Source organism: Rhinopithecus roxellana, chromosome 11, assembly GCF_007565055.1.
Source record: "Rhinopithecus roxellana isolate Shanxi Qingling chromosome 11, ASM756505v1, whole genome shotgun sequence".
Taxonomy (NCBI): Eukaryota; Metazoa; Chordata; class Mammalia; order Primates; family Cercopithecidae; genus Rhinopithecus; species Rhinopithecus roxellana.
Window position 1 is genome coordinate 73,440,461 of NC_044559.1, and position 24,763 is coordinate 73,465,223.

Consider the following 24,763-nt stretch of genomic DNA (forward strand, 5'->3'; position numbering starts at 1 on the left):
CTTAACTTGACAAAAATTACGTAACCTCTTGGAACTTCGGATTCTCAATTTGTAAAGTGAAGATAATACCTGTTTCATAATGAGATAGGAAAATAAAACAATCACATATCTGGAACATAGTAGGTGCTCATAAATGGCCACTTCTTTGTGTTTTATCTGCCCACCTCCCTTCCCCTTTACAAGTTGCCCCACCCGCCTGTCACTTCCTTGAACCCAGGAGGCGGAGGTTGCGGTGAGGCGAGATCGCACCATTGCACTCCAGCCTGGGCAACGAGAGTAAAACTCCATCTCAAAAAAAAAAAAAAAAGGAAATACAGTAATCCTTATTTTGAGAGATTAGGTTCACCCTTTTAAATAAATAAAACCTAAGCACAGGCCGGGCGCAGTGGCTCAAGCCTGTAATCCTAGCACTTTGGGAGGCCGAGGCGGGCGGATCACGAGGTCAGGAGATCGAGACCATCCTGGCTAACGTGGTGAAACCCCGTCTCTACTAAAAAATACAAAAAACGAGCCGGGCGAGGTGGTGGGCGCCTGTAGTCCCAGCTACTCGGGAGGCTGAGGCAGGAGAATGGCGTAAACCCGGGAGGCGGAGCTTGCAGTGAGCTGCGATCCCCAGCACTCCAGCCTAGGCGACAGAGCCAGACTCCGTCTCAAAAAAAAAAAAAAAAAAAAAAAAACCTAAGCACTAACTACCTAAGTTTATTCTATTTGTCTTATTATTTTGTTTCATGAATTTATATCTTGTCTGTTAGAATAGATTCATTCACTCAGATGGAACTAACTTTAAAGACCATCTAGTTTAACTCCACTTGTTTTGCTATTCCTAAAGTTCCAACAGATGAAACGACTTGACTGAAACTACAGAATGCTTAGAGGACATTTCAGCTTTCCATATCCTTGCCCCAGCTCCCAGATGGAGCCTCCCTCTGTCGTCTAAGCTGTAGTTCCGTGACACCATTTTGGCTCACTGTAGCCTCCGCCTCCCGGGTTCAAGCAATTCTCCTGCCTTAGCCTCCCGAGTAGCTGGTGGTGTGCGCCACCACACCCGGCTAATTCTTGTGTTTTTGGTAGAGACGGGGTTTTACCATGTTGGCCAGGCTGGTCTCAAACTCCTTACCTCAGGTGATCTGCCTGCCTTGGCCTCCCAGAGTGCTGGGATTACAGGCGTGAGTCACAGCACCCAGCCTATAATTAAAACTTTAAACGATTATAATTTAGATCAATTGATTTTTTGGGGGGAAGGTGGGATAGTTGTAAACGATATATAAAATGTTATGAGAGCAAGTGGAAGGAATAAAAGTAAACCGCCTAATTAATATAAACTGAAGAAAGTGATTTTATAGAGTAGGATAGAAAAATAGCCAGAGGGTTATGTAGTTGAATAAATTTTGAACCATCACTGTAGTGTTAATGGAAATATAATGCAGGAAACGGCCATGCTTTTATGGGTAACACACAAAATCCAGAACATGCCTTCACGTTTAATAGAGAGCACTGGCTTGGGAGGCCAGTTTTGAATATACTGCTTTATGAACTGTTTGGTCTTAAACAAGTTATTTTATTTCTCTTTGCCTGTTTCCTCATTTGTAAAATGTGAACAGTATTATCTTGCCTCAAGAGTCTTGGTAAAATAGAACATCAGAGTGTGTGTGTGTGTGTGTGTGTGTGTGTGTGTGTGTGTAGAAAATAGAACTTTTCATGTAAAGATTTTTTAACCTAAAAATTTGCTTATCAAACAGTGATAACTTATCTGTAATTATTTTACAAAAATTATCTTTGCCCTGTTATTTTACTTATGCTGCCTAAATATTAAAAAATAGTAACCCCACAGTTTTAAGCTTATCAGCATACCTCGCTAGGATTTAGTGTTTTTGGTGAGTGTTCAGAAATTGCGTTTGAGTTACTCCTAGTATTAAACTCACTATCCTGCCGCATAAGAAGTTGCAGACTCCGGTAATTTGGGCACTTGATCCTCATTTGTTATCCTGTTTGCCTAGATTGGGACCTGGAGATGAAAGAGGGAAAGGGAGGCTTTGAGCTAGGTCTCCAAGGTGGAATTTCTCCCAGCAGGGAGTTTACCTCAGGCTACTTGCCAAAATAGACTGGCATTACAGAGCAAAAGCCACCAGGAACGTTTTTCCTCTTGCTGTTGAGATTTAGGACCTAACTGTAATAGATTTACCTCTGAAGTTTGGTGATCCTGGAAGTCTGCTATGAGCGCTGCAGCTCTGGAAGTTTTACACAGAGCAGGATAAAATTTCTCCAAATAGTAAAGTAGGTGCTGGAGGAAAAGCAGTGGGGGTTGGGTGGGCTGGCCGGAGTATTGTGGTAACATGGAAAACCAGGGTTTGTGATTCCTCCAGGCAGGGCTGGGGAGGAGATGAGCATGTGTACAGAGAAATTGCCTCCTCTCAGGGTTTGCAGCAGAAAGACTGCTCTAGATGCGTTGCTAGGCAGACAGTTGTGTTTTTGCTTTCTTTTTTACATATTATTTCAACAACGTTTTCTTTTCCTTTTTTACTTACTTTTTTTTTTTTTTTTTTGAGACGGAGTCTTACTCTGTCGCCCAGGCTGGAGTGCAGTGGCGTGATCTTGGCTCACTGCAACCTCCGCTTCCTGGGTTCAAGGGATTCTCCTGCCTCAGCCTCCTGAGTAGTTGAGACTACACTACAGGTGGGCACCACTGTGCCAGCTAATTTTTGTATTTTTTTTTAGAGACAGCATTTCACCATGTTGGCCAGGGTGGTCTCGAACTCCTGACCTCGTGATCCACCAGCCTTGGCCTCCCAAAGTGCTGGGATTGCAGGCGTGAGCCACTGCGCCCGGCCCCTATTTTCTTCATCCATTTAAAGGGATTGATAGGAAAGAAACCTCAGATTATTAAAAGGTGAAGAACGTTTGAAATGGACTAACGGTAATTGGGGGCTGACTGTTAGAACATTCTCGTTTTACAGCAAATGTTCTTTTTTCTACTTTATTATTCTTTGTCATAGCAATATTATATATTCATCATAGAAATACTAGAAATGGGAATAAGTGAAAAGAAAGGAAAAAATCAGTTTCTGTCACCTTTAACACTTTTTCCAAATATGTGCATTTGAAATATTTTTCTCTTTTTAACAAAACTATAGTTCTTTCATAAACTTTTTTCAGCAATTCACATTAGATGTAGCCTAGGCTGGAGTACATTGACGCAATCTCAGCTCAGTGCAACCTCCATCTCCCAGGTTCAAGTGATTCTCCTGTGTCAGCCTTCGGAGTAGCTGGGATTATAGGCGCATGCCACCACAACCAACTAATTTTTGTATTTTTAGTAGAAACGAGTTTTCGCCATGTTAGCCAGGCTGGTCTTGAACTCCTGACCTCGGGTGATCCACTGCCTTGGCCTCCCAAAGTTCTAGAATTACAGGTGTGAGCCACTGTGCCCGGCCTTATAAGAGTATTTTATTATATGGACATGGCATAGTTTATTTTCCTGGGCCCTTTTGCTTTTTTGGTTTTTTATTGAGACAGAGTCACTCTGTCACCAAGGCTGGAGTACAGTGGCGTGCTCTCGTTCACCGCAGCCTCTGCCTCCTGGATTTAAGCAATTCTGCCTCAGCCTCCTGAGTAGCTGGGACTACAGGCATGCTCCACTGCTCTCTACCCAGACCCTTTTGAGGAAATTTTAGTTCTTTCTGTTTAGGTTGCTTCTAAACTTTTTAAAACATTAACCATCCCTGGATGAACGTATTTTTGTGCCCTTGTCCAATTATTTAGTAGAATAAATTCCTAAAAATGGGCTCCTGGGCTATAAGGTTTGATTTTTTTTTTTTTTTCAAAGTAGATAAAGTATTGAGGTTTGATTTTTTTTTTTTTTAAGTAGAAAAAGTATTAAAGTTTTAATTTACTCCCCTATCCCTCTTTGCCCTAGATTTTAACTTTCAAAATGAAAGGACTTGATAAAATTGGCCTTTCCCTTCATTTCACATAATTTCTGCCATAAATTACCTGGAATACTGTGGTATATTTGCTGTATATGACACGACTAGATTAGATTCTGTCTGAGGGATTTACTTATTTTTTTTTATTTTTTGAGACAGAGTCTCACTGTCGCCCAGGTTGGAGGCGCAGCCTCCACCTCCCAGGTTCCAGCAATTTTCCTGCCTCAGACTCCTAGGTAGCTGGGATTACAGGCACATGCCACCATGCCCAACTAATTTTTGTAGTTTTAGTAGAGACAGAGTTTCACCATGTTGGCCAGGCTGGTCTCGAACTCCTCACCTCAGGCGATCTGCCTGCCTTGGCTTCCCAAAGTGCTAGGATTACAGGCATGAGCCACTGTGCCCAGCGTGTCTAAGGGATTTATAATTTATGTTATATTGGGTGGCATTTTATAAATGCAATCATATTAATATGTGCAAATATGCTTAAACGTATCATTGTTCACAGTCTTATTGTGGGCAAACTGTGGCTCTAAATATGAGGTTAAATTGTGCTCTAGAATTGCACCACTTTGTTATTAGCTACCAGATGGCTACCAAAACTCAAAGGTGGAATTCCAGGTTAGAATGCATATGGTTTGCCTGCCTGGGAAAAAACTGGAGACAGAATAGCTGTTGGTCAAGAGCATAGACTCTAGAGCCAAGGTAGGTTCAGATCTCAGCTCTTCTACTTACTGGGGCAGTTACTTAACTTTTCTCCCTTCCTCATCAGTAAAATGGGGACAATAGGGTGTTATGAAGCTAAATTAATATTTGTAAAATACCTAGAACAGTGCGTGACACATGTAGTGCCATATAAATGTTTGTTTTCTTTTCTTTTTGACACAGGGTCTCTCTCTGTTGTCCAGGCTGGTGTGCAGTGAAGTTATCACAGCTCACTGCAACCTCAGCCTCCCAGGGTCAGGTGATCCTCCCACTTCAGCCTTCGGAGTAGCTGGGACTACAGGCACGTGCTACCACGCCCAGCTAATTTTGTTTGTTTTGTAGAGACTGAGGGTCTCACTGTGTTGTCCAGGCTGGTCTCCAACTCCTGGTTTCAAGTGATCCTCCTGCCTTTGTCTCCCAGAATGCTAGAATTACAATCATGAACCACTGTGCTCATTATTCATTTAACTAGTAACCTAGAGGGAAAGATTGATAGTGAAGATTTTATGAAATCTATAAGATTTTCTTTATAATCCACTGATTATTCTTTTGATTAAAGGGATAAACCTTTTTTTTTTTTTTTTTTTTTTTGAGACGGAGTCTTGCTCTGTCGCCCAGGCTGGAGTGCAGTGGCGGGATCTCAGTTCACTGCAAGCTCCGCCTCCCGGGTTCACGCCATTCTCCTGCCTCAGCCTCCCGAGTAGCTGGGACTACAGGCGCCCACAACCTCGCCCGGCTAGTTTTTTTTTTGTATTTTTTAGTAGAGACGGGGTTTCACCATGTTAGCCAGGATGGTCTGGATCTCCTGACCTCGTGATCCGCCCGTCTCGGCCTCCCAAAATGCTGGGATTACAGGCTTGAGCCACCGCGCCCGGCCGACCTTTTTTTTTTTTTTTTAAATTATTTTGTGCCTGTGAGGTTAAAAAGTATCAGTTAAGCTCAAGTCCTCATTGATCTCAACTTCTACCCCAAATCCTAGGTCCTTCCCTGAGACAAACTCTGGGATGAATTTGGTGTCTTTTCATTCCAGACCTTTCTCTGTACACTTACATGTTTTATATATGTGTGTGTGTGTGTATGTATATATGTGTATATGTATGTGTATATATATGTGTGTGTGTGTGTATATATATATATGTATTTTTTTGAGACAGAGTTTCACACTTGTTGCCCAGGCTGGAGTGCAATGGCATGATCTCGGCTCACTGTAGCCTCTACCTCCCGAGTTAAAGCGATTTTCCTGCCTCAGCCTCCCAAGTAGCTGGGGTTACAAGCGTGTGCCACCACACCAGGCTAATTATTTTGTATTGTTAGTAGAGATGGGGTTTCACCATGTTGACCAGGCTGATCACTCCTGACCTCAGAACCGGCCTCCCAAGGTGCTGGGATTACAGGCCTCACGTGAGCCACCACGCCCAGCCTATATGTTTATATAGAAATATATATGGGTTTTTGCAGATTTTCCTTTCTTTCATCTCTTTTCCCTGTTCTCTATTTTCTTATAAAATCATGCATTTTCTTAAAAAATTGTGGCATATTGTTGTGCACCTTTCTTCTCCCCTGCTTCATTTAAGTGTAAATGTTTGGAAGATGTGAGCGGGACATTCCAGTGAATCACTCCTGCCATCCCTGTTCCTGCTGTCCTGGGACCACCCAGCTGAAATCTGCTCTATGATAGCTTTAGGGTTCATTGACTAAAGGAGGGGGATGTTTGGGGTCCCTTGGTTAAGCTCTGGGTGAAAGACTGCAGAAAGAGGCCCAGGGGCAAACTAAACAGGCAACTGCTGCCCACTTTACAGTTTTGCCTCTTATCACAAGAGATGGCTGGGCCTTTGGAATTCTTGCCTTTTGAGGGAAAGAATTTCCCACCCAAAGCAACAACAAAAAGGTTTAGCATGGGGTAGAAAAGGAAGAGATAATAATCTTTGATTCAAACTCCTGAGGTGGAATTTCGAGGGTTTTAGGACTAGGAGAGGACACCAAATAGAAAGGCAGGTGTTGATCCCAGGTACTGCTGGGCCTGCTGGTGCACTTCTCAGTCCACTACGCTTAGGGTTCCAGCTCCATCCTTTAGGACGAACCCTGCTGTGATAGCCCGGGTGACTTGCGCGATTCATATGTAAATGTGGGAAGCCTGAGGGAAATGCCGACCCTATTCAAAGGATTTTACGGGGTTGTGGAGCATTCCAGAGCTCCGGGAGGATTCTACCCTGCCTGTTTCCCCTGAGGCCCACACCTCCACACACAGCCAACTCTGGGCGCTGCAGGTAGGTCCTGGGGTGTGGGAGCCAGCACAGAAGGAAGTGGAACAGGCAGCCTCTTCGTCCCCACTCAAGGGCACCTGTGATCTGGCCAGGAGCTCAAAATTTTCCCCATTAGAGAAAGAGCCAGCTTTCTGAGGCAAGGGAGGGGTGCATGGCTCTACTCTTTAACTCTGAAGTGTGTGTGATGGAGTTGTGGAAAGTCGTGGGCTAATGACTCCCTTCCTTAGAACTTCAGGAAGTGAGCCTGGTGATAATGTACTAACCGGAAAGGGTTGGGGGTGTCTTGAGAAGGAATGGAATCAGGACTTGGGATGGGAGGTAAGCCACAACTACTGAAGGAACCCCACAACGAATTGTTTTATCACAAGAAGTAAATTTGTGCAACAGTCCCAGCTCCTTTAACACATGCAGAGCTATCCTAGGAAGAAAGAGCTCATCTGCACATTTTATTGTTCTCATAGAAAAGTGGAATTTTAGAGTCTGCACGGGGCACTTGTCTGCTTGGTACATTTTGCCAAGTGCATTTACCATCTATCAGGTGCAGATGGCATATTCGGGCCCATTGTGGGAAAAGGACTGATGTTTGTTGGGTTATTACCTTGTTTAACTCCCTCAACTACTGTGCAAAGCAAGTGGTATTATCCTCGTTTTATAGATTGGGAAATTGAGGCCAAGAGATAAAAGTGGACATTTCCAGGGCTCCCCAGCTACATAGCGGGGAAGTGCAAGATTCAAAGCTTCTTTTTCCACCACAGCTGGCTGAGGGTAAAGGCCGCCTTCTCCCACTTTGTTGTCCGAGATACTAAAAATTTTATTTTTTTAGAGACAGGTGTCTCACTATATTGCCCAGGCTGGTCTCGAACTCTGGGCTCCAGCAATCCTACCATCTCAGACACCCAAAGCGCTAGGATTACAGGCATGTGCCACCACGCGTAGCCCAGATACTAAAATTTTAGAGCAGATATTTTTATTAGAATATATGTGGCATAAAGGAAAAAGTTTGTATTTTTTATTTCTATTTTATTTTATTTTTTGAGACGAGTCTCGCTCTGTCGCCCAGGCTGGAGTGCAGTGGCGCGATCTCGGCTCACTGCAAGGTCCTCCTCCCGGGTTCACGCCATTCTCCTGCCTCAGCCTCCCTAATAGCTGGGACTACAGGCGCCCACCACCATGCCCGGCTAAGTTTTTGTATATTTAGTAGAGATGGGGTTTCACCATGTTAACCAGGATGGTCTTGATCTCCTGACCTCGTGATCCGCCTGCCTCGGCCTCCCAAAGTGCTGGGATTACAGGTGTAAGCCACCGCGCCCGACCAGGAAAAGGTTTTTATACTTAACAGTCATTTCAAGCCAGACTTTCAAATTTGACTTAATCTTTGAAAACTCTCTTTGAGTGTTAATAAATGTTTGTGGCACCTGAAGGTCACCTGTATCTTCAGAAATACCTTGGGTTGCCAGGAGCAGTGACAACATGCCTGTAGTCCCAGCTACTTGGGAGGCTGAAGTGGGAGGATCGCTTGAGAACCCCAGGAGTTCGAAACCAGCCTGGGCAACAGCCCCCTCCTTCAAAGAGAGAGGAAGAGAAAGAGGAGAAAAAGAAACACCTAGGGTTTTATTAGAATTGCAGATACCCCAGTCCCACCCAGATTTGCTGAATCTGAATCCCAGGGGTGGTGTCCAGGAAACTGCAGTTTAGTGAAAACATCCCACAGAGGTTTTTAGTTTGGGGTTTTAAAAATGTTTGGGGTTTTAAAGGCTGCTCAAGAGTTTATAAACCCCATTTTCATGGGGGGAGGGGAAGGCATGCTGGTAGTTTAAAAGAATTGTTATTGTTTTTATCCATTTTAAGGAAATAAAAATCTAATCCATAGGCTGGCTGGCTTCTGATTGATGAATAAGTGCTTGCTGGTACTTTGTGCTTTCAACTACTATAATTAGTAGAATTTTGATTCTCAGGAGAGTACACAATGGTTTCCAGGGAGTTTTTAAGATTTGCAGCAAATAAGTCCCTGACCTTTTCTCATTGAGATTCCAGACCGGGGAAACCAAATGGTGCAGGATTAAGTACACAGGATTTGGATTTAAATATATTTAGGTTCTAAATCCACAACTGCCATTTACTCACTATATAACCTCAGACAAGTTTGTCAGCCTCTCCAAACCTGGATTTTCTTGCCTATTAAATGGGAGTAATAATACCTGCTTAAAAATTCTGATGTGGGTATAAAATGAGTTCAGGGATATAATCTGTAAAGTACCTGGCATGTGATAGGAATTCAGTAAATGTTCTCCTTCTCCAGATCTTTTTAGTCTTGTATTTAAAATGAGTTTCTATTCTCAACTTGGCACTAATGAGACCAAATTTGGGATTGAGAGTCTGTTGCTTTGAGATGACAAAGAAAATTTAAAACAAGGCTATTAAAAATAAATTTTACATGTAACACAATGAATTTAGAATCATAATTGAACACTGATGAAATGAGGGTTATGCTTCAAGTTTTGCCATTCATGCTACCAAAAAGTTCAAGAAAGAGCCTTTTCTGTGTTTTTAAAATTTTGTTTTGAATAATATCAAATATACGGAAAATTGCAATAGTACAATGAAACTCCTGTATACATTTTATACAAATTCACCAATATTTAACATTTTGCTGTTTTTATCTCATTCTCTCTCAATCCCCACTCTCCACATGCAGTTTTTTTTTAATGAACTAAGAGTACATTGCATATATCGTGCCCCTTAATAAGTTTCAGTGTGTATTTTGTATGAAAATGGATTTTTTTTGAGACAGAGTCTTGCTCTGTCTCCCAGGCTGGAGTGCAATGGTGCAATCTTGGCTCACTGCAACCTCTGCCTCACCCTCCTGAGTAGCTGGAAATACAGGCAAAATACAAATTTTTGTATTTTTAGTAGAGATGGGGTTTCACCATGTTGGTCAGGCTGGTCTTGAACTTCTGACCTCAGGTGATCCATCCGCCTCAGCCTCCCAAAGTGCTGGGATTACAAGCATGAGCCATAGCACCTGGCCGGACTTTTTTTTTTTTTTTTTTAACCTGGACTAGAGTGCAGTGGCACAATCTCAGCTTACTGCAACCTCTGCCACCCAGGCTTAAGCCATCCTCCCACCTCAGTCTCCTGAGTAGCTGTGACTGTAGGTGTGTGCCAGTCCATGCCCTGCTAATTTTTGTATTTTTTGTGGAGATGAGGTTTCACCGTGTTGCCAGGCTGGTCTTGAACTCCAAGCTCAAGTGATCCACCAGCCTTGGCCTCCCAAAGTGCTGGGATTATAGGCATGAGCCACCATACTTGGCCTAAAATGGTGATTTTCTGACTCCATTATTTCTTCTTATTTATCAGCTGACATTCTACCATAAGAAAGGGCTTTCTCTTCTCCCCCCTTTATTTATTTACTTATCTGTTATCAATATGAACGTACAGATTATTTTATTCAGTGAAATAATCCATTGTTGTGCTTTTTCATTTATACTCAAATTGTGCCAGATTGGCCAGTGGGAGCCCCTTCAAGCTGGCTTCTGTGCCCTTTGACCTGTCCCCACAATGTTGTTGAGTACTTCTTCACTTTCTTCCACATTTCAGGCTCAGATATACCTTCTCTGCCCCAGCCCTGGAATTAGCCATTTCTCCAAAGAACCCTGCCTCCTTTTAGTGGAGAATGGCATCTAGAAACCAGAATTTGGGTTGTATTCTAAAACACTGCAATTACTCAAGTTTTTTGTTTTTGTTTTTTTTTTTTTTTTGAGACAGGGTCTCTGTCACCCAGTCTGGAGTGCAATGGCACTATCTCATGTCACTGCAACCTCTGCCTCCTGGGTTCAAGTGATTCTCATGCCTCAGCCTCCTGAGTAGCTAGGATCACAGGTGTGTGCCACTATGCTTAGCATTTTTGTATTTTTAGTAGAGACCGGAGCTTGCCGTGTTGGCCAGGCTGATCTCGAACTCTTGACCTCAAGTGATCCGCCAGCCTTGGCCTCCCACAGTGCTGGGATCATGGGCATGAGCCACTGCACCTGTCCCAGAATTCCTGACTTTTGAGAGAAAGCAGTGTGGAAAATTTTTTGGAGAATAAAATCTGCTGTGAAGGCCGACTTTCCATAAGTAGTTTGAACACTTGTGTTTTTGCTTCTTAAATCTGGGTTAAAATATTCCTGTAATTATACTCAGACTTACTAGTATATTTACATACCAAATTTGTAGTTGTTTAATTGGATCGTGAGGAATTTGATAGAGACTAAGCAGAGACTGATTGTTTCACTGTTGTTCTTTTCCGTTGCTTATTACCGTGTTTAATGCTCATTTCAGATGAACAGATGCTGTTCCATGTTTATAAATAACCCTCATCCTATGTATCTAAGTAATAGATAATTGTAAAAGCTAATGACAGGATACATATTTGTTTTTATTTTTGGAATAATGCAGTTTAGATTTTAGAGATTCTTATACTTGAAAATACCATTGATAAGCTCCATGTTTATAGTAAGTTTGTATCTACTAGGACATTTGAGGTAACAAAACCTGCTTGTGAGTTTTGGTTAAGGTTTTCATAGGGAAAATCTAAACCTTTTTTTTTTTTTTTTTTACCTGTTTCATTATATGCTAATGTTAACCTACCATTACAGTGACTGGAAAATGATAGGTCCTATAATTATCCAGTTCTCAGATGGATAATTTAATTTGTTATTTTTTATTTTACCCTTAGTTGGCATTGTTTTGTGCTCCCCATAATATTCTGTTTAATGTGCTACATCTGTATTTTGAACTTCCAGCTTGTTATTTCTGGTGCTTTGATCATGGACCATGTTTTATATCTGATTAAGTGAAAGCAAGTCTTTATAAGGTCAGACCCCTCTAAACCTCTTTTGCAAGGAGCTTGTAGACATTCTTTGTTCACTCAGTGGGCTAGCTACTTCTTTTTAGGACACATGCTCAAAATGGTATTGCACAGGTTGGAGTTCTCTCTGCAGTGATGGCTTTCTAAGCACTTCAGCTGTCCCTATTTACAACTGACATGTGCGATCTGATTTCCTGAGGGTTGACAATAGTGAGACCTTTGGTTCTCAAGGAATGTGTTCTCTTTGCCTCAAACTGTGGAAGGGTCCTGCTTTTACACTCAAAGCTGCTAACCAGTTCTCTTTTCCCTTCTAGAAATGACGCTTCTCTCCTCCCAGTCTTCACTGGTGGCCCCTTCTGGGTCTGTGTCTACCGAAAATCCAGAGCAGAGGATGCTGGAGAAGAGAGCCAAGGTCATAGAAGAACTTCTTCAGACAGAAAGAGACTACATTCGGGATCTGGAAATGTGCATTGAGAGGATCATGGTACCCCTGCAACAGGCACAGGTGGGAACTGGGAGACAGAGTTAGCTTGACCTTGAGTGTGGTCCTCCATGCCAGAAGCGTTAGGATATAGGAGGTTTCACCACAGATTTATTTGATTTGAAGTAGAAACTGACTGTGAATGCTACTGTTCTTAATCAGGGGCCTCAACATACGTGTGTCATCAACTTAAGCCTTCAGCATCTTTCACTTGTCAAGTCTACTGTTAACCTACCAGCCACTGCAGTCACTTCCAGGACTGCACTTCCTCCTGTTTCTGTGGCTCCTGAAAACAGTTCCAGGGAGTCTGAATCGTGGCCCTGCTGGAAGGCTGAGTGATGATATAACAAAGCCTAGGGGTGAGCGGTTACGTGACTCTAGTACCTGTTTATGTAGAGTTTATCCAGGAAACCCTTACTAACATGTGAGTAGGCTAGGGACTTTTCTGGATGCTGGAGGTAGTAAGAAAAGGGTAACAGTGTCCCGGGGTTGATAGTCCTTATTGCTTGTAACTTGACCAGCTGGGCTGGGCTTGGGTTTACACCCTTGGAGCATTCACTTCCAAGTCCTTCTGTAGCAGCTAGGCAGTGCCACGGGATGTTGGGCGTGGGTGGGAATTTGTATCCCAGTGCATTTGTAGACCAAATTGGTTCCATTATCATACTAAAGTGCTCATGGGGGTGGCAGAGAATAGTTGGATCAAGGACAAAGGATGACACTAAAGATAATGATGGATATTTCTAGTCTGGAAATTTCATGAACGTGAGTGAAGAAAGTGACCTTCAGCAATTTTTCTACAATTCTTGAAGAACTGTTCCTAAGATGATTGAAATACCATTAATCTCATTTCCGTGCATCTTCATGTTTTGTTTCCTTTTCTCAGGTACCAAACATTGATTTTGAGGGACTTTTTGGAAATATGCAGATGGTGATTAAGGTCTCGAAGCAATTATTGGCTGCTCTGGAAATCAGCGATGCTGTAGGTATGAGCTCCTGTGTTGTTTCAGAAGCAGCTTTTTAAAAAAACTTCATGCACATTAGGAAGGGGCCTTCTTGATACTGAGTAACTATGCCGCTGGGAACATACAGGTTTAGGTACTTAGTTCAGAGGTTACTTGTCCTCTGCTTGCTTTCTGTCTCATCCTAGTTTGGGGTAATACAGGATGTTAGCAATAGAAGAAGTTTTGGATGTCATACAGTACGATGTTTATTCCACACTCATGGTTGCAGCCCATTACTGGGTCATGAGATCAATTTATTTTTCAAGAAAATAAAATAGAAAATACCAGAATGCAGCCAGGCACAGTGGCTCACACCTGTAATCCCAGCACTTTGGAGGCCGTGGCAAGAGGATTACCTGAGGTCAGGAGTTTGAGATCAGCCTGGCCAACATGGTGAAACCCTGTCTCTACTAAAAATACAGCTGGGCGTGGTCATGGGCTTCTGTAATCCCAGCTACTTGGGAGACCAAGGTGGGAGGATTGCTTGAGTCCAGGAGGTTGAGGCTGCAAAGAGCTGAAATCGTGCCGTGAGCCACTACACTACCGCCTGGGGGACGGAGCAAGACTCGGTCTCAAGAAAAAAAAAAAGAAAATATCAGAATGCACTGTAAGTAAGTTTAACTACCAATTTTTGAAACTTATCTCTTTTTTTGACACAGGATTTTTACTCTCTCCCAGGCTGGAGTGCAGTGGTGTGAATTCTGCTCACTGCAGCCTCAACCTCCCAGCCTCAAGCCATCCTCCCCACCTTGGTCTCCCACGTAGCTGGGAATACAGGCATGTGCCATCACGCCCAGCTAATTTTTGTAATTTTTTTTTTTGTAGAGACAGAGTTTTGCCATGTTGCCCAGGCTGGTCTCAAACTCCTGGGCTCAAGTGATCCCCCCATCTCGGCCTCCCACAGTGCTGGGATTACAAGTGTGAGCCACCACAGCTGGCTGAAACTTTTATTTTCATTTCACATATATGTGTGCTGAGTCATAATTTAAAATATATTTGTGTGGGACATTGTCAAAATGTTTCTAAAACATTAATCTAGTTCTTATAAACAGGGGAACTTATTGGTTATCCATTGCTGTATAACAATTGCACCGAAACTTAGCAGCTGAAAACATTAAACATGTATTACCTCGCTGCTTCTGTAGGTCAGGAATCTGGAGGGGTCTCTGCTGGGTGGTTCTGGCCCGGGATCTCATGAGGTTGGAGTCAGTTGTTGGCCTGGGCTGCCGTCATCTGGGGCTCAGGGATCTGCTTCCAAGAAAGCTCACTCAGCTCTTCAGGCCTCAGTTTCTTGCCACATGAGCCTCTGCCTGGGCTTTCCTCACAACGTGGCATGAGTCATGAGTCACCTAGAGTGACCTGTGAGAGCGAACGAGAGACAGAATGAGAGCACGCAAGAGCAAGCATGCCTGAGACAGGAGCACAGAGTCTTCTATAACCTGATCTTGGAAATGACACAGCATCACTTCTGTCATGTTCTGTGGGTCATACAGACCAGCCCTGGCACAGTGTGGGAGGGGACATCCTATCATTTTGCTGCTTTATTGGAATCCTAATTACAAGAGGCTACCCCAGTTCCAGCCATGACACTATACACAACAACATCCAGCAGAAAGAGTGACCCCTGTGTCATTTTAAGACTTTGCAAACCTTTTCCAGAGCTCCCCGATCAGTTATCTTATTTCTCGTTGGCCAGAAGTGGGTGACATGCATGCAGCTAAGCTGATGGCTAGAAAGGGGAACGGGTCATGACACTGGATTACACTAGATGGAATTTACCTGACTCATCTGGGAGAAAAACGGACACAGGAATAAAATCAGGGTTCTGTCCCCTGAAGGGAGGAGGAAAAGCTCTGGGATGTTTTAGCATGGTTAATGTTTCCTGAATGTTTCTCTCACCACATACCCTCTCAAGATAGGTCCAGCCGGATCTCAGTTGTTCTCTACAATAGACAGCCCTCTGAGGTTTAGGTACTATTGTTTCTTCTTTTTTTAGACAGGGTCTCACCTTGTTATCCAGACTGGACTGCAGTGGCACGATGATAGCTCACCTATAGCCTCGATTACCCAGGTCAAGCAATCTTCTCACCTCAGCTCCCTGAGCAGCTGGAACTATAGGCATGCACCATCAGGCCCAGCTAATTTTTAAATTTTTGTAGAGATGGAGTCTCACTATGTTGCATAGGCTAGTCTTGGTTGCCTGGCCTCAAGTGATCTTTCCTCCTCAGACTCCCAAAATGCTGTGATTATAGGCACGAGCCACCACACACCTTTTTGAGACAAGGTCTTGCTCTGCTGGCTAGGCTAGAATGCAGTGGCGTGATCATGGCTCACCACAGCCTTGACCTCCCAGGCTCAAGTGATTCTCCCACCTCAGCCTCCCAACTAGCTTTTTCATTTTTAGTGGAGATGAGGTCTTGCTCTGTTGCCCAGGCTGATCTTGAACTCCTGAGCTCAAACGGTCCTCCCACACTGCTAGGTTACAGGTGTGACCTACTCTGCAGCTGGTTTAGATACTCTTTATCCTATTTTACAGTGAAGAGACTGACACTTAGTGGGAAGGTAATTTGCCCAGGTCACATGGCTAGTAATTGAAGGGACTGGCATTCAAACTCAAGCCTGTCAATGCAAATGCCATTAGCCTCTACACAAAATACAACTGTGTCTTTTGCATTTTCTGGAACAGTTAGAAAAACTGGATCCTGAGGTTCTTGCCCTTAGTCTAACCAGAGAGGTCCGGGAACTTGAGGAAGGAGACACACACATTGAGTTGGGCAGAAGGAAGTCACAGTGACCCAGTTTTAGTGTGATGGTGAAGCATAAACGCCAATGTATACGATTTTTTAAGGCACTTGAAGTAAGTATCTCTGGGTCATTTATTTGTATTAAGAAAGAAATGAGGTAAAGCTAGCTGCTATCTAAAAGGGCTTAATTATAAATTAAGTGGTTACTCATTTTTCTTCCAGTTTATTACCTGTTGTCGTGCCTGGGGCTCTCAGGTGGTTGGAGTTAAACCAGCTTCTGCAAGGCACCTTCTCCCCTTAGGTCTAATTCAAATCGGAAATGAGAGTCTTAGCATCTGTGTCTCTTATAGTGTACTATACCTTACATTATGACAGTAAACTGGGAAATGAAAGCAAATGTCCACAACCCCACCTCCATAAGATAGCACCTGCATTTATTTTTTCTTCTTCCCTTCGCTTCTTGTCCAAAGTCAAACAAGGAGTTGGGTAGCAGGCTTCAGTGTGTTGAAGACACAGAGAGGTGGTGGAGAGGGCTCGACACTGAAAGGCTGAGACCCAGGTGCGAGGACTAATTTTTAGAGGAGGAATGGTGGGTGGTGGGGCCTGAGGGAGCCAAGACTGACAGCACCATGCTGGTGGCTCTAGCAGAAGGCCAGGTGGTGCGTTCAGTGGGGGATTCACAAAGGACAAAGTCTGAAACACCCGATGAGGGAAGGCTCTGAGAAGTCCGTGAAGGGCAAGACGGGCAAAGGGCAGGTGACCGAGATAGAGAATGATCAAGCAGCACTGGGAGACTCTGGGTACGTGGTCATAGGTGGAAAAGACTGGCTTTACGTGATTTTAAACACATCCCATAGAGAGCTGTGTTGTTCATAATGACCCAGGATGTGTGTTTCTGTGTATGTCTGTGCTTAGTTTTACCATGTCCAATGTTTTCCTTTTCTTTTTTTTTTGAGACAGTCTCATACTGTTGCCCAGGCTGGGCTGTAGCAGTGTGTTCACAGCTTACTGCAGCCTCGACCTCCTGGGCTCAAGCGATCCTCCCACCTCATCCTGCCTAGTAGCTGGGACTACAGGTGTGTGCCACCACGCCCAGCTAATTTTTATGTCCGATGTTTTCTGATATTTTCTTTTCTATTGATCCGCTGGGCATGTTGGCTCACACCAGTAATCCCAACACTTTGGGAGGCTGAGGCAAGGCGGTCAGATCGTGTGAGCCCAGGAGTTCTGGACCAGCCTGGGCAACATGGGAAAACCCCATCTCTACAAGAAAAAAAAAAAAAAAGTCCATTCTATCTCATCAAAACAGTGCTGACTGTGACCTGTTAAGTATATTTCGTGACCCACAGTTTGAAAGAGATTAAGGTGTAGCTTTGCTAGTTTGTAATTGATGTAGAATAGGCACTATCGGGGAAGTTGAACAGCAAATTGAGTGTAAATCATCAGTCTGGATGATGAAGATTCTGAGAATGCAGCTAGGGAAAGGGCTGCGAAAAGAAGAAGGCAGACTAATGTAGAATGCTGAAACCAGATGAAGACATGGGTGGCTTAGGGATTCCAAAGTTGCTGTGAAGGCTGGGCGCAGTGACTCGTGCCTGTAACACTTTGGGAGGCCAAGGTGGGCGGATTGCTGAGCTCAGGAGTTCGAGACCAGCCTGACCAACAAGGCAAAACACCATCCCTACAAAAAAATAAAAAATTAGCCGGGTATGGTGGGGCATACCTGTAGTTCCAGCTATTTGGGGGGCTGAGGGCAGAGAATTGCTTGAGCCCAGGAGGTCGAGGCTGCAGTGAGCGGTGTTCAGCCTAGGTGACAGAGCAAAACCCCATCTCTTAAGAGAAAAAGAAAAAAAAAAAAAAGTGGTTGTGAAGATGAAAAGTGAGCCAGATGAAAAGTGAGCCAGCCCCACCCCCACTGCTGTGACTGGTAGGTTGCAGGAGTAGACAGAAGGGAAGCTTCTGGCCAGGTGCAGTGGCTTGTGCCTATAATTTCAGTAGTTTGGGAAGCCAAGGCGGGAGGATTACTTGAGGCCAGGAGTTCAAGCCCAGCCTGGGCAACATAGTGAGACCTCGTTCCTACAAAACAGCAATAAAATTACCCAGGTGTAGTAGCACACACCTGTGGTCCCAGGTACTTGAGAGGCTAAGGCAGGAGGAATCCTTGAGCTCAGGTGTTGGAGGCTGCAGTGGGCAATGGTTGCGACACTGTACTCTAGGATACAGAATGAGACCTTGTCTCAAAACAATTTTTTTTTTTTTTTTTTAAAGACAGAATCTCTCTCTGTTGCCAGGCTGGAGTGCAGTGGCACGACCTCTGCTCATTACAACCTGTACCTCCTGGGTTCAAACGATTCTCCTGCCTCAGTCTCCCAAGTAGCTGGGAATAAACCACATAGTAGTAGCTGTGACTTTGTCACCAACAGAAGTCACATGTTCCTATCACATTAGGTTGTTGCAAATATCTTGAAATTTCAGTAACCCTCAACCAGAGGCAGCCGATGTTACCAATGTGTGTCACTCCTCACGCTGTGACAGTATGGGGATTGTTAGACTCAGTGCTACATTTGGTTATTTAATGCCTTATAAAGAAGTATATGGCTGAGGCTCACGCCTGTAATCCCAGCACTTTGGGAGGCCCAGGCAGGTGGATTGCTTGAGCCCAGGAGTTTGAGACCAGCCTGGCCAACATGGCAAAACCCTGTCTCTACTAAAATTACAAAAATTAACCAGATATGGCAGCGTACATCTGTGGTCCCAGCTGCTCAGGAGGCAGAGGCGGGAGGATCACTTGAGCCTGGGAGGTAGAGGTTGCAGTGAGCCAAGATTGTACCACTACACTATAGCCTGGGCAACAGAGTGAGACCCTGCCTAAAACAAAATAAAATAAATAAAGAAAGAAAGAAGTATATAGGTTATATCATAAGTTGGGAATTTATCATTATAGGTATTTTAATGTAATAAACTTTGTCCATAGTCTTATTTATGCACAAAAATGTTAGAAACTGCTGCTGTAGAAGAACCCCGTCTCTACTAAAAATACAGAAATTAGCTGGGCATGGTGGTGTGTGCCTGTAATCCCAGCTACTCGGGAGGTTGAGGCAGGAGACTCACTTGAACCGGGGAGGCAGATGTTGCAGTGAGCCGAGACATACCATTGCAGTCCAGCCTGGGCGACAAGAGCAAGACTCCATCTCAGGAAAAAAAAATAAAAAAAGAAAGTAAGGGGGTCCTTGTGGGGTTTTCATTACACATTACATCCCTACATGGAGAACGCTCTCAGATGCCTGTCTTGGCGCGACTGCAAAGGGACTGGAGGCTCTGTTTCAGAGGTGTGTGTGTGTGTGTGTGTGTTCTAAAACAAATACATGAGCCTGGGCAACATGGCGAAATCCTCTCTCTACCAAAACTACGAAAAATTGGCTGGGCATGGTGGCATGCACACGTGGTCCCAGCTACTAGGGACCCGAGTCTGGGAGGTCGAGTCTAGTGAGTGGAGATTGTGCCACTGCACTCCAGCCTGAGTAATAGAGTGAGACTCTGTCTCAAAAACATAAAATAAAATGAATACATACATACATGGATGACATGGCTTTCTAAATTTTGCTTTAAATGATTACAACTTTAAGCTGTTAGATGGAAGTTTCTTACTATTTGATGGAGTCTTACTATCATTTCTTGTAATAGGTAGGATGTAGATGGTACTAAAGTTTGGCTGTGTACCTTACGTTTAGTATACTGAGAAGAAAGTTACTAAAAACACTGTATGTTTGTGTATATTCCAAAGGACCTGTGTTTCTTGGTCACCGGGATGAGCTTGAGGGAACATACAAGATTTACTGCCAGAATCATGATGAGGCCATTGCGCTCCTTGAAATCTACGAGAAGGATGAGAAGATCCAGAAGCATCTTCAGGACTCCTTAACAGATCTGAAGTAGGAGTTTTGACCACTTAACTTCCATCACACACAGTTCGTTAGTTCTCTAAGTTATACCTGTGTATATGCCTGGACTTGATTATGACATCTATCTTATTTTAAACATAAGATATCTATGATATATATCATTTAAATGATTTCCTGATTATATTTTTGTCCATGTGAATAAGTTTTATCTGTATGGAGTATTAGGTTAACATTATGAGGTTAAAAAGCAGCCAGGAGAGGATGGTTTGGTCCAGATAAACAGGAGCATAGGTGAGAAGACTAAATACAGGGTTGTTTTTTTTTTGAGACAGAGTCTCACTCTGTCACCCAGGCAAGAGTGCAGTGGCGTAATCTCAGCTCATCACCCAGGTCAGCATGCAGTGGCACAATCTTGGCTTACTGCAACGTCTGCCTTCTGGGTTCAAGCAATTCTCCTGCCTCAGGCTTCCAAGTAGCTGGAATTACAGGCACATGCCACCATACCTGGCTAATTTTTGTATTTTTAGTGGAGATGGGGTTTCACCATGTTGACCAGCCTGGTCTCGAACTCCTGACCTCAAGTGATCCGCTCGCCTCGGCCTCCCAAAGTGCTGGGATTATAGGTGTGAGCTACCATGCCCAGCCAAGGTATTCTTGACATCAGGTGAGATTGTCCTGGTCTTAGGGAAGCAAGGTATAAAGGTATAATGTATGGGTAAGTAGATCAAAGGGAAGTTAGGGGCTAAAATTTTTTTTTTTTTTTTTTTTTGAGAGACGAAGTCTCACTCTGTTGCCCAGGCTGGAATACAGTGGTGCTGTCTCGGCTCACTGCAGCCTCCACCTTCTGGGTTCAAGCGATCCTTCTGCCTCAGCCCCCCAGTAGCTGGGATTACAGGCACGTGCCAACATGCCCGGCTAATGTTTGTATTTTTAGTAGAGACGGGGTTTCACCATCTTGACCAGGCAGGTCTTGAATTCCTGACCACAGGCGTGAGCCATCACACCTGGCCAGGGCTAACATTTTTTGGTAGACTAAATATGTTACCATAGACATTCATAATCTTTTGTCATACATGATTTATGTTCCGAGAAGAATGTGAAACTCAGGATTCTCTCTCTAATAAGCTGTCTCTTTTCTTTTCATGCCCACTCTCTCTAATAAGCTGTCTCTTTTCTTTTCATGCCCACTGCCTTGTAGGAGCCTATACAACGAATGGTAAGTTCCATTGCTGCTTGATGTATGCACTCATTTCTTTTGTCGATTTTTCCTATCTCTTAAACAACTGTATTTTCTTCCTTTGTAGATAAACCTAGAAGTAGACTCACCTTGCTGGGTTTTTTCTCGTAGCATTTATCCCCAAGTGAACACTTCACTTATTTGTTTTTGCCTATCTTCTACCAGGGCAGGGACTTTTGGGGTCACTCTTAAATCCCCAGCACCTAGAATAGTAACTGGTGTTTATTAGATGAATACATGTTGAATGACTGAAATTGGAAAGTAGGGTAAAAGAACAGAGAGCAATATTTAGGAACAAATCCTGCCCATTGGCATATATTATTATGTAAAAAAATTTTTTTAAAGACAGGGTCTCACTTTGTTGCACAGGCTGGGCGCTATATTATTGATAGCTTGCTAAAGTCTTTTTTCCTTCTCCTACAGGGGATGCACAAATTACATTAACCTGGGCTCCTTCCTCATCAAACCAGTACAGAGAGTAATGCGTTACCCACTGTTGCTAATGGAGTTGCTGAATTCCACCCCAGAATCCCACCCAGATAAAGTGCCTTTAACAAATGCAGTGCTTGCGGTCAAGGAAATCAATGTTAACATCAATGAATATAAACGGCGAAAGGACCTGGGTAAGAACAGCACTATTGTTGAAAAGGAGGTATGCCCTTTGAGAATGCTTTTCTTCTCAAAACAGTTCATTACTTCACTAGAGTTGGACAAGGCAGGTGGTAGGTATAATAGGGCTGTGATAAAGAAATGGTGGTTGAATTTGGGGGAAATCTGATTTTTTTAAATTATTTTTTTTGAGACAGAGTCTCGCTCTGTCCCCCAGGCTGGAGTGCAGTAGCGCTATCTCAGCTCACTGCAACCTCCGCCTCCCATGCTCAAGCGATTCTCCTGCTTCAACCTCCCAAGTAGCTGGAACTACAGGCATGTGCCACCATGCCCAGCTAATTTTAGTATTTTTAGTAGAGACAGGGTTTCACTATGTCGGCCAAGCTGGTGTGGAACTCTTAGCCTCCCAAAGTGCTGTGATTATAGGTGTGAACCACTGCACCCGGCCCAAAATGTGATATTTATTAAAGGCAGAGTAATAAAAGCACAACTATGGTATATTGGAAATAAGGCATCTGTAATAAAATATATAGCAATAAGAGCCTTTCTCAAGAGATATGAAGACAGTGATGGGAAGTTTTATTCAAGCATGGGCAGTTTCCTTCTCAAATCATTTATGGAGCTCCTCTGGAGTCCATGCATAGACTTGTTTTTTCTACGTGTCTAATTGGATGTCTTACTGCCTCTACTAAAGCTAGGACTTCTTGTCTTTCAGAAGTCTCTAATCTGCTCACCTTTCTTGTCCTATCTTCCCTGCCCATGCCCAGTGACCTCTCTGGGTTGAGTCCCTCACTTCCCTTCCTAAAACAGTCAGTTGCCCACCCACCCACTCCTTCATAACACTGAATGCACTCATCAGGTCTCTTGAGGCCCTAACTTGAGCATTCAGTGAGTATATATAGCACAGTGACTGTGCTGAGCTGATTGATTATTCATATCCTTAAGATATCTACAATACAGTATAACCTTTTTGTCTTTCCATTCTTCTCCACACTTCAAAGTTATCTAAAATCATTTCTCTGCCTTCTACTTCAACTGTGTCACCCTCATTAGGATGGGATGTTAACTGTGGCTTCTAAAGCTCTCTGGTCATCCAGCCCTTTCCCTTGGTTCAAATCTCCTAATGCGATGTAGTCTCCAACTTCTACAACCAGGTATACCTTTTTACTGCCTCCCAGTCTTCCCCTTGCCACCCTTCTACTTTTATCTCTACACTTTTCTATAGGTTGTGCCTAATGTTTGACATGGTAATTAAATTACTGCTGTATAGCATTTTTTTTTTTTTTTTTTTTTTTTTTTTTTTTTTTTTTTTTTTGAGGCAGAGTCTCGCTCTGTCCCCCCGGGCTGGAGTGCAGTGGCCGGATCTCAGCTCACTGCAAGCTCCGCCTCCCGGGTTTATGCCATTCTCTTGCCTCAGCCTCCCCAGTAGCTGGGACTACAGGCACCCGCCACCTCGCCCGGCTAGTTTTTGTATTTTTAGTAGAGACGAGGTTTCACCGTGTTAGCCAGGATGGTCTCGATCTCCTGACCTCGTGATCCGCCCGTCTCGGCCTCCCAAAGTGCTGGGATTACAGGCTTGAGCCACCGCGCCCGGCCATAGCATTTTACTATGGGAGACGATTGGATATCAATATCTCATTTGTGTATGGCACCATTTAAGATGGCCTTACAAGTATTGCTTTCTGCATTTTACTGAAGAGGAAAATGAGAGTCAAGGTAAAATGACTGATTTAACGCCATACCTTAAGTGACAGACCCAGGCATTGACTTCAGATTTCCTTAAGTTCTTTCCCTTAACACCCTCTGCTGTTTTCCTCCTTGTCTCTGACCCCTCTCCCAGCTGCCCATTGTCTCTCTACTGTGCTTCAGATATCATGTCTGTACATAAATCATTATTTGGATTATTATTTTGTTATAAGCTCATTGAAGACAAGCACTAGCTCCCGTTTGGGTGTTTGTCTCATTTTATGGCTCATTTTGCAGTATGTCATGCTGAGGAAAGTGCTTTTCTGACTTACTCCCCTAGTCCTCAAGTACCGTAAGGGTGATGAAGATAGCCTTATGGAGAAAATTTCCAAACTGAACATCCACTCTATCATCAAGAAATCCAACCGAGTTAGCAGTCACCTGAAGCATCTCACTGGCTTTGCTCCTCAGGTGAGATCCCCGTCCTGGAAGGCTTAGCGCATCTCTGACAGCTTTTCAGGGCTCCATGAGACAGCCTGCCTGGCGTCAGTTGGTATGGTTCCCTTCCTTGGACGTCCTCTGGTTTTGCGAGCTGGTGGAGACAGGGCCCTCCAGCTGCTGGTTACAAAGGCAAATTAGAGGGTCAGATCAGTCGACATGTAATTAACTATGGTAGTTTTCACCACCTCTAAGGAGCTTATAATTTATTTGGTGGGACAAAACTATAGTTGTAGACTTATTAAGCTAGCAGGAATTTAAGAGATCACCTAGTTGGATACATGATGTTACAAAGAAGGAAACATTAAGTGTAAGAGATTGAGTGGGCTGAAAAACAGACAGTTTATCGGCAATGCTGAAAGTTGACCTGAAGTCACCAGGCATCATTCTGCTCTACTATATATACAAGGTACAATTAATGGAAAATATAAGCCAGAAAATAGTCCATTGCTAGGTTTTGTACTTTGTTCTCCAAATGCTATAGTATTTTAGAAAAACAGGAGTTCCGTGACAGCAAGAGTCATGTTGACCTGAGCCTTATAGGAAGGGGGCAGGTATGCCATAGGGAGGGAGAGAACCTGCCAGGCAGGGGAACCTCATGAGGGACAGGCCTAGGATCAGCAGACATGGCAGTGCTGGGGTGAAGAGGGCAGCCTGGCCAGAGCAGAGGGCTTGCAAAGAAGGTTTAAAGGAGGACCTGTGTGTATTTTGGAGGTCTTTTGAAACCACGTGCAGGTGTGTAAATCAATTCACTATGATTCCAGGAAACATTAAAGGTTTAAAATTTGAATAAAAGATGTTTTTAAGAAAGCTACTTTTGGCCGGGTGTGGTGGCTCACCCCTGTATTCCCAGCACTTTGGGAG

At 43.7% G+C, this 24,763-nt stretch overlaps 1 protein-coding gene across 3 annotated transcripts in view; it reads left to right on the plus strand.

The window, feature by feature from the left end:
- The window catches only part of DNMBP (dynamin binding protein), a 122,808-nt gene that overhangs the window by 78,715 nt on the left and 19,330 nt on the right, over window positions 1-24,763 (plus strand). For all 3 annotated transcript variants that reach the window (XM_010356081.2, XM_030941171.1, XM_030941170.1), the window contains 6 exons: window positions 12,056-12,246; window positions 13,106-13,205; window positions 19,752-19,899; window positions 21,068-21,085; window positions 21,530-21,729; window positions 23,742-23,872. In XM_010356081.2, the coding sequence (XP_010354383.2) occupies window positions 12,056-12,246; window positions 13,106-13,205; window positions 19,752-19,899; window positions 21,068-21,085; window positions 21,530-21,729; window positions 23,742-23,872 (788 nt within the window). The remainder of the gene's footprint in view (window positions 1-12,055; window positions 12,247-13,105; window positions 13,206-19,751; window positions 19,900-21,067; window positions 21,086-21,529; window positions 21,730-23,741; window positions 23,873-24,763) is intronic.